Here is a 10,065-nt window from a genome sequence, read left to right on the forward strand (position 1 = left end):
GAGCTTTGTAAAAATCGACGCGTTTCAGAAAGGCGGGGCATAGAGGAGAAACAATAATGTACAGTATGTGGAAAATAATGTGTTTTTTGAACCTTAAACCACATAAACACATTTCATTACACCAAATACACAAAATAATGTTCTTTTTAGCAGCATCATATGACCCCTTTAATTGATGTTCCAAAGATGAACGAAGGTCTTATGAGGGTGAGTAATTAATGACAGAATTTTCATTTTTGGGTGAACTATCCCTTTAGCATTGTCTTTTCCTGTTTTGCTAAAAATATAGTCTTGATGGTGTTTGTATTGATCCAGAGATCAAGCTTGTATTACAGTATTTGCATATCCAAGTCAATACTGAAATGTAATCAGTAACATAATGATTAGATATGGCCGAAAATTATATTTTATAAGTATATCTTTTTATAATTATATTTTTGATGAAATCCAAGAGCTTTCTTTCTGACTTTCCATAGACGGCAAGGGTCTTACCACATTCATTTTTGGGTGAACTAACCCTTTAAATATGCTAACTGGAAGCTTAAATTTGCTTGCTTGACGTGGGAACACATCTCATTGGAGTTCCTTTGAAGTTTTTGAAGCGTCAAAGTTTTGGGCAAATGGACTTTGATTGAAGGGACAGAAATCTTTCAGGTTTCATTAAGAAATCTGTTCTGAAGGTGAATGAAAGTTGTACAGTTTTGGAATGACGAGAATGTGAGTAAATGATGACAAAATGTTCATTTTTGGATGAACTATACCTTTAATGTTTGTCAGGAGTGAGCACACATTTGATTTGTTTCACTTTGATTTCTCTGAAATGGATAGTACTTCATTCTTTCATTGACTGGGGATTTGAAAATGGGTTCGTAATCAATCAGCTGCTGAAGTGAACTAAGCCATTGAGTAATCTATGTCAATAGTGAAAAATGTGTACACACTGTTTACATAGAGAGGTGTATCACACACAGTCTTGTGCTTCTAACCCACATGCTTCATTCTTTTGGAAATTCTACTTCCTCTTTTTGTGAGAATGTGATACAGTTTTAATGTGAAGTGCCTCATGAGGGTGTGGATGACTCCATATAGATCTGATCACTTGATGCATGTGTAGCTGTGGACCGGATATGCATCTACATTCTTCCCAAGTTCAATTATTTGCTCACTCTGTGAGGCTCTTTGCTTACTATATGTTAATTTTTGAAGGCCTCGTGTTGATTTTTGTCTGTGAACAATGCTGTTTTAAAGGGATAGTTCATTCAAAAATGACAGTTCTGTCATGAACTCACTCTCATGTCTTTCCAAACGGTATCTTTCACCTCTTGGACTTAAAAATAAAAGTTTTTTATTGCTGCCTGGCTTCTTCAGTTTGGCCCACAATTTAGAAACTGAAATTTATGAACTTTGAGCTGTGAAACCGATGGCATATCAAAACGGTCAGAAACACATCAAAGATGTTCTTCCTCTGCATGTTTACAGAGAAAAACACAGTGAAACACAACACATTTTCTGACTCATTGCATTCTTCATATATTTATAGAGCAGAACTCCAGCATGTGAATGTGGGGAATGTGCCTCTACAGCATTTATCACTGCATTTACAGTGAAGCTACAGCGCGTTTATAGTGAAAACTGTAGATTAACTCACATTGTGAAATGCAGTAGAGTCTTCCTAAAGGCCATTGGTTAATGTATAAGCATGAAAATTTAGAGAAAGAAATCTGTTTAAACATGAAGATTGAAAATGTGTATTACAATCTTTTGGCTGTTCATAAATGTGTAAGATTACTAAATTTGTTTTTGGATTCTAACTAGGACTGCCCATTTAAAAGGCATCAGTCTGAATGTGTAAAGAGACCAAAACTGAAAATATTTCTCATGGCCCGTTCAATCAAACATATTTTTGCCTCAGACAGACTGTTTAACTTGATTACAAAATGAATTTCTATGGACTGTACTTTAGTGATAGACTTGTGCTCAGTTTATTAAAACAAGCAATATATATTGCAATATATTGGATATGTTGGGATAAGTCATTTTTTAAAGAAATTATTACTTTAAGCAAGGATGCATTATTTTTTTAGAAGTGAAAGTAAATACATTTATAATGTTGCAAAAGATTTCTATTTAAACACCAACTTTCTATTCATCAAAGAATCCTGAAAAAAAAGCTTTTTATCTATTTGTTAGGCCCTATCTCGTACAGTATGACAGACCACATATTTAGTTTCTACAAGGAACTAGGGTTGTGACGGTGAGGAAATTTTCCCACCGGTTAATCGACGTGTTATTACACCGGTAATACCGGTATCACCGTTGGGGTGGGGGTGTTAGTTTGTTTGAGTTTCCCTCTTTTCTTCGCTTTCAAATGGCTTGTAAAAGTGCCGTGCGCATTTTACGTTCACTTTCAAATTAGCGCAATTGAATTGCCGCAATTCGGCTCAAGCAATTGTTCGTTTGAGTTTTCCCTCTTTTCCTCGGATTTCTTGGCTTTCAAATAGCTTGAAAAAGCGCTATGCGTTGATTCAATTCAAGCAACAACAACGTCAAACTCATAGAACTTTTATTAACAAAACGAATAAAAATACACTATATATGCCTAATAAAATAACAAATTACTTAGGCTAAACAAAGTTTAAATAGGTATATAAAACTGAAAATCAGCAAACACTGTGGAACCAAATAAATAAGAAACAGAACTTTTATTAGCAAAACGAATAAGAAAGCTTGGAGGCACGGCATATACACCTTGATGTAAAATAAAATAAATAAAAAACACAAAGTTTAAATAAAATAATCAGCAAACACTGTGGAACCACATAAATAAGAAACGAATGTTTAAATAAACTTCCAGTCAATAGGCTTTTCAAAATCTAAAATATTGCCAAACAGGCGCCTTTGCATTTCCTTTCTAAACAGTCTTCTGCCATCGTCTTGACTTTCTCACCTCACTCTTGTCAGTCAGCTCGACTCACTCTCCTCACGTGATAAATAAAATCTGAAGCCTGCTCCATGGTGCACTGTCGTTCGCGCACGGTTCGGCACGCTGCATTGAGCGTTTAGTTTTTAAAAGTGTCTGTCCTCTAACTGAACTAGGCTAAATTATTTTTGTTACTATAAATAAATCAAAACAACGGTGGGGGGCGGTGCCGCGGTAGGCAAATGATGTAACCGGTTGCGGCTTAACACCGTTATAACCGAAAACACCGTCTATCGCAGCAAGCCTACAAGGAACTATTTGACATTCGTTGATCTACTGAAATCAAACCTTTGATGACATAAGGAGCAATGTGGTTTCACTTTTACTTACAATAAACCAACATATTTGTCATGATGCCAGGTATTTTGGGAAAGTACAGAAATTTCCCATCCCGTGTTTCCGTGGGTGCTTAATGAAAAGTGTGTTAACGGTCACCGTTTTCAGGGTTAGATGGGTCATGGGCCAGAGTAGATGATGGTAAAAGTTGACCTTATCTGAACACCAGTGCATTCCAGGCCAGACGCGCCATTCAGAGCCACTGTAGTGGAAATGATCGCAACTGGAAAACCGCACTGCCAGTTTCTGGTTCTTTCCTCTTTTCTGGTCCAGGGCTGTGTTCACTGAGCAAGCAGTTCTATCTCCTTCTAAGAAAAAAATAAATAAATACAGACAAGCATGTAAATCACAGTAAATAAAGAAATAAATAAAAGAACAGATTTATATAAAGATTAATGTACAGACAAGACAATACCATGCATAATTGCATATGTAACACTTATTGCACTTATATTATAATACGAGTTTATGAACATTAATTGGCTTTTTTGAGTTAAATATTATGTTAACTTAATGTAATGTTTTCTGTGGCTGAAACACTGATTGAGTGATTAACATGAGACATACATTTCAGTAAGTTGTACTGTTTCCTTCTAATGTTCATTCCTGCTTATTTCATGCTGTAACTAGTAGTAAAGAGGAAGAGGTGATCGGTTCACATGCTGCTTGAACTGATGTGCTACAGCGTTGTCGCGACACATTAAAGAGCATCAAAACCACCATTTATTTGAATTTTGTAATTAAATTGACAGTACATGAAAGCTCAGACTTAGGCTGCGTTTACACTTTGCATTTACATGTGACCTGTATCCGGATGTTGTCCACATACACATTGAAAAGACAAGTTTAAACGCACTTCTGAACAGAATGTAATCCGATCAGCGTGTCTTGCTCCAGAGGTAGTCGAGGACACATTGTGATCGGATCTCAGTGTAATGTAAACGCAATCCAGCCATCGTGTCTGCATTCGCAGCTCGACATCACGCAAAATACTGCCCCCTCTCTCCCGATCTGTCAGAAAAAAAGACGGAGAACACCCGTGTGGAGCGCTAGTGAGACTACTACACTTATCTTTGATTTGTAAAATGTCCCGCGACTGAAAATGCTTTTCAAAAGAAAACCCACCACTTCAGGTTGACTTTGCACTGGGCCATTCTCTGCTGACTTATTTAAATATTGAGCGGGAAAAACAGATCCAATCGGTTATCCAGATAGAGAAGTCAACTGATGTTGCCAAGTGTAAATGCGCCGTGTCCTGATTGACTGATGATCCGATCTACTTGATCGGATTGCGGTGATCGCATGTTAATGCCAAGTGTAAAAGCAGCCTTAGTTTCATATCAAAAGTAACAAAGCACAAAGCTTATTGCAATTATTGGATGAGAGGCGCTCTACAAATAATGTTTAGTCAGGTTTTATTCACGTATGAACTGAAATCAGCATAGAAAAAAGAGCTTGGTTCATCAAAATGAAATTCGATTAAAATGAGAAATCAATATTGTAAACTCAGCACTAGCGTTTACACTGACATGTTTACCTGTTGTAGTTTACCTGTGCACAAAATAGACACTGACAGTCAAAACACCATCAGAGAAACACTAATTAAATATCACTGTTTGTGTTTTGGTCAATGATTTCGGCCATACAAACAATTTCTGCTGAAACAAAAACCTAAATTTCACTTGATTATTTTAATTTACTGAAATTACAGAGCATCACGAGAATACGAAATGTATATCCTTAATTAACACCATCCAAACAGCAAGACCAATTGATAACAGGTGTTAACAGTTAGTAGTAACAAATAAAAGCTAATATAAACATTCAACATGGAAAAAATAAATACTGAGATGAGACTTTGTCTTCTCATTTGAGAAGTCCAGCACATGCCACAGATGGATGAGCTGCCAGATAAAACCTGTCCGGGGGGGTTATTATAATGTAAGCCCCATCGCCCTTCTCTCCTCTCCTGCCCCACACAGACACCCCATTGTTTCACCAGCAGAGTCAAACAGGCACAGGAAAGCAATTCCAGCCCGGGAATGGAACAACAGTGATTTGGGTGCTTGTTTAACATTCAGTGGTGGTGCCAGTCCTTTCTCATCCAAAGCAAGAGGTTGAATCAAGCGTTTTCTCTTTTCTTCCTCCCAGCCTCCTCTTCCTCCCCTCATCTGGCCCCAGATCTGGAGCACGCCCGGCCGCAAACGAGCGGAGAGGAGGAGCTCCAGCTGCAGCTGGCCTTGGCCATGAGCCGAGAGGAGACCGAGAAGGTGAGCTTCACACTCACTGTTACACACACACACATATACACCCATTATTAACTAGGGCCTACTTCAGGATCACTGCTTCTCCACTGGTTTTGCTTCAGGATGCAGATTTGACATTGGATATCACATGGTACTAAAATATTTGGTAACACTTTTATTTTAAGGACCAATTCTCATTGCTTTTTAGCATGTATATTACTAGTATATTAGCTGTTTAGTAGTAATTATAATGCACGTATTAATGTCTTATTCTGCATGACCATATTTTAGATCCTCTAATCCACCCCACACCTAAACTTAACAACTGCCTTACTAACTATTAATAAGCAGCAAATGAGGCGTTTACTGAGGCAAAAGTCATAGTTAATAGTCATTTCATAGTGAGAACTGGTTTCCAAACTAAAGTGTGACCAAATATTTATTGTACATAAGTAACAAAAGTTATTCATCTTACTAAAGTAACACTGTCCAACAGCAACACCAATTGATAAAGTAGGAGACAAGTTAGTAGTAACAAATAAAAGCCAGCATAAATGTTTAAATAAACTTGGGTTACTTAGTTCATATAAAGGTACAACATTTTTTATTGTTTTCTACAAACCCGATTCCAAAAAATTTGGGACACTGTACAAATTGTGAGTAAAAAAGGAATGGAATAATTTACAAATCTCATAAACTTTTTATAGAATAAAGTAAACGTGCCTTTGATCCATAAATGGTCTGAACATCAAAAAGAAAAGCAGAAATGCAAATATTACTAAAACATTAATCATTCAAGAATAACAAAAGTAATTAATCTTTTTTAAGTAACACTGAATCCAACTGAAAAAAGTTAGTCACTAGTAGGGTTGCAAAGGGGTGGAAAATTTCCGGAAACTTTCCAAAAATCCCTGGAATATTCCCAAAAAAAATCCTGGAAAGTTTCCAAAATTTCTGGAATATTTCCGAAATTTACTGGAAATTTTCCACCTTTTTGCAACCCTAGTCACTAGTAAGTAGTTAACAATTAGTAGTGACAAATAAAAGCCACACGTTATGCTGAATGTTAAAAATGTTTAAATAAACTTGAAGTAACTGGGTTATCTGATCATGTTTAATCAGAAAACTTGGATTAAACGGTTTGATTCATAGATTATGGATTACCTTTACAAAGTCTTACCTTCGTCAAAGTTTTGGTGGAATGGACTTTCAATGGAGGGACAGAAATCTCTCAGGTCTTCATTTGTGTTTCAACTATACATGAAAATCTTGTAGTTTTGGAATGACATGAGGCTGAGTAAATAATAAAAAAATTTTGGGTTAACAACCCCTATAATAAAGATAAACCACTAAATCAAAATTGTACTTTTGTGGAATTTACACAAAAAGTACATTAGGTCCATTGTAACAAATCAAATATCTTTATGATTTTTCTCACAGGCATATTTAAATGATCTATTATTAATGAAAATGGTATTTCACCAGGTTATTCCCTCTTTTTTGTCTTCCATTATATTGCTTGCTTCCAAATAGAAAATCTAAATTCAATTGGCTATTGGTTATGTAATAAGCAAGGTTGAACACTATCAGTAGGAAATAAGAAGCAGCAATTTCATGGGGCTTTAACACTTGAGAGGCTGTATGAAGCTTTTCCTGTAGTCTGAGACCTTTGATTTAGTGGCCTTTTGTAATGTGCCTCATGGAGGTCACTTGTCTTCAATTAAAAGTTTGTAACAACTCATTATTTGGCTGGAGGCTTTAGTACAGCACCAAATTCCCAATTAGCATGTGGGCTAATGATTTGTTTTTGTAGTGCACTTGAGGTGAGACCGACATGTTGCTGTCTCCATTCAGCATTGTCCAGAAAGATCTCAGTCATCATCTGACAGTGTAGCCAGTGTGTGAAGAGAGCGCATTAGCATCCTCTCTCACTGAAAATGCATTTCTAAGTGAAGTCACAATGACTCTGAGTGTGTTACCGGACTGGAGCATTGATCCAGCGCTCATAAATCAGACCGAGTGGAGCTGCTCTCTTGTTCTGTTGATGTTTAGGGAACATGTGCTATACTTTAATCTGAGACCCATCAGCCTGGTGTTGGCTTTGGTTACACTTTATTTTAATGTGTCCTTGTTACAGTGTAATAATACATTTAAGTACTGAGCAATATTAAAGCAGCACTATGTAACTGTTGGTGCTCTAGCGGTTAATAAACAGAACTGCACACAATAGTCCAAATATAAGTACTTATTATAAGTGTACCGTAGTGATTCGGAATAAGACAAAAACGCGGTTTGGAAGATGAATTAATGATGTACTCGCTCATTATATACATTTTGCAAATTTTGAACACAGAAAAAGTTACATAGTGCTGCTTTAATTGACTACAGGTACTTACTATATGGTATACAAATGAAATGTAAACATAGATTTTTTTTTTTGATTTAGGCATCCATAAGTGCAAGACGTAAAAATGAAAAGTCTGTCATTATTAACTCACAGTCACATTCATGTTGTGCCAAATGCACAGAAGTAACTCCTATACAAACTGATGTGGTGCTTAAGCTATTTGTATATCACACATGCACATATATAATGTTCAAACAATGATTTGCTTATAGTCTTGGGTTATTGTCACTGATTCAAACAAAAAATGATGTGGTAATATAATGGAAATGGAAAAGTCTTTCATTTATTCCTCTGATGAATAACAGTTAGCATGCGAGCTGCACAGCTACTTTAACACTTTTGTTTGTGTGAGCTATAACTCGATTGGCACTCTCTGGTTCATTTGCTTTTCACTAACCTCATTCCTCTTCTCCTCCAGCCGGTTCCTGCTGTGGATATTGATGAACAGACGCAGCTTCAGATCGCTATGAGTCTCAGTAAGGAGGAGACGCACAAGGTACTGCAATCGCAGGAGTCACTGCTACACCTCCCCTTCATTCATTAATTGCTTGTCTGTGTGTTGTGAGTGACACTTATCTGTATGTTGTGTGATTGCATCTCTCTAGCCAGCTCCTCCTCCTCCTGCTGCTGTTCTGGACATGGATGAAGAGGCACAGCTTCAGCTGGCCCTCACTCTCAGTAAAGAGGAACATCAGCAGGTATGACCCTGGATCATGAGCTGCATAGATTAATAGATATTGTTAGATGTTTCAAGAAATAGTGTCCCACATATAAAAGTGCCATATTCATTAGAAGACGGAGAAGATTAGGAGTGATGATATTCACAAATATGAGATCTTCAATGGCAAATTTCTACCCTCAGTTGTGGAGAAACACCAGTAGTTATTTATTGTGTTGTTATTTACAAAGCATTTTTAATAGTATTTATGTATCTTGGCAACCCTTGTGATAAAGAAGTACACTTTATCATGCACTTTAGCAAAATATACTGAAATATACTTATATTCATATATGCTGGTATCTGAATTTAGATTGCTTTTTTGACCCACTTTAATGCTTTTTTTTAATGCTTTAATACTTTAATGTAATTTCTATCAAATCTATACAAAGTGCACTTTAAGTGTGTTATTACCATAGACTGTATAAAAACATGGACGTAGTATCCGTGACACCCGTAGATTTCCGAAGAGCGTTTTTGAAGCTCAAAAGTGGGCGGAGGTGGCCGTCGCCATCTTGGCAGCGCGTCACCGCGCGTCGCTCCCAGATAATCGAAGATGGGCAAAGAGGCGGGAGCAGGTTGCTGAAGCCACGCCCACCTAGCTCGACGGTGGTGACAGTAGCGGCAATCCACCTGTCACTCAAGTGGCCACGCCCTTAATTATGCAGAACTTTAAGGCTTAATATAATTTATATAAGCCCCTCACAGTTGTCATGAAGGGCAAAATTAGCTATAGAGACCAAAATCATTTTTTGAACCAGGCTGTAAACATGTTTTTTTCTGCTGTAAAGTTGGGCATTTTAACATGGGGAGTCTATGGGATTGACTCCCTTTTGCAGCCAGCCTCTAGCGGCCAGTTGATGAATTACAGTTTAAGTCACTTCCTTGTTGGCTTCACGAGAGAGAGGGGGAGGTTGCCGCTTGGTTATTACATAGTAATAAAAGTGTGCTTTCTTTAAAGGGTTAGTTCACCCAAAAATTTAAATTAGGCTTTGTTTTACTCACCCCAAAGCCATCCTAGGTGTATATGACTTTCTTCTTTCAGACGAATCCAGTCAGAGTTATATTAAAAATTGTCTTTGATCTTTCAAGCTGTTTAATGCCACTCAGCGGGTGTTGTATGCATCAGTCCAAAACAAGTTAAATAAAAAGCACTCATCCATTAAAAAAAAACGTCTCACACGGCTCCGGGGGGTGAACAAAGGCCTCCTGTAGCGAATCGATGCGTTTTGTAAGAAAAATATCCACATTCAAAACGTAATAATCACTTTAATGTAGCTTGCGCCAACAGTTGTACACGGAAGCAGCTCCGGGCGGATGACGTATGATTTCAGCGTTGCGCATGCGCCGGTGAGTCTCGTGAAAACCAACGTTTGTT

At 37.3% G+C, this 10,065-nt stretch overlaps 1 protein-coding gene across 2 annotated transcripts in view; it reads left to right on the plus strand.

The window, feature by feature from the left end:
• Positions 1-10,065, plus strand: part of epn3a (epsin 3a) — a 28,663-nt gene that overhangs the window by 7,378 nt on the left and 11,220 nt on the right. For both annotated transcript variants that reach the window (XM_016488242.1, XM_016488243.1), the window contains exons 3-5: positions 5,468-5,586; positions 8,388-8,465; positions 8,575-8,667. In XM_016488242.1, coding sequence (XP_016343728.1) covers positions 5,468-5,586; positions 8,388-8,465; positions 8,575-8,667 — 290 coding nt within the window. The remainder of the gene's footprint in view (positions 1-5,467; positions 5,587-8,387; positions 8,466-8,574; positions 8,668-10,065) is intronic.

This window comes from Sinocyclocheilus anshuiensis, unplaced genomic scaffold (genome assembly GCF_001515605.1).
Source record: "Sinocyclocheilus anshuiensis isolate Anshui unplaced genomic scaffold, SAMN03320099.WGS_v1.1 scaffold1609, whole genome shotgun sequence".
NCBI classification, from domain to species: Eukaryota; Metazoa; Chordata; class Actinopteri; order Cypriniformes; family Cyprinidae; genus Sinocyclocheilus; species Sinocyclocheilus anshuiensis.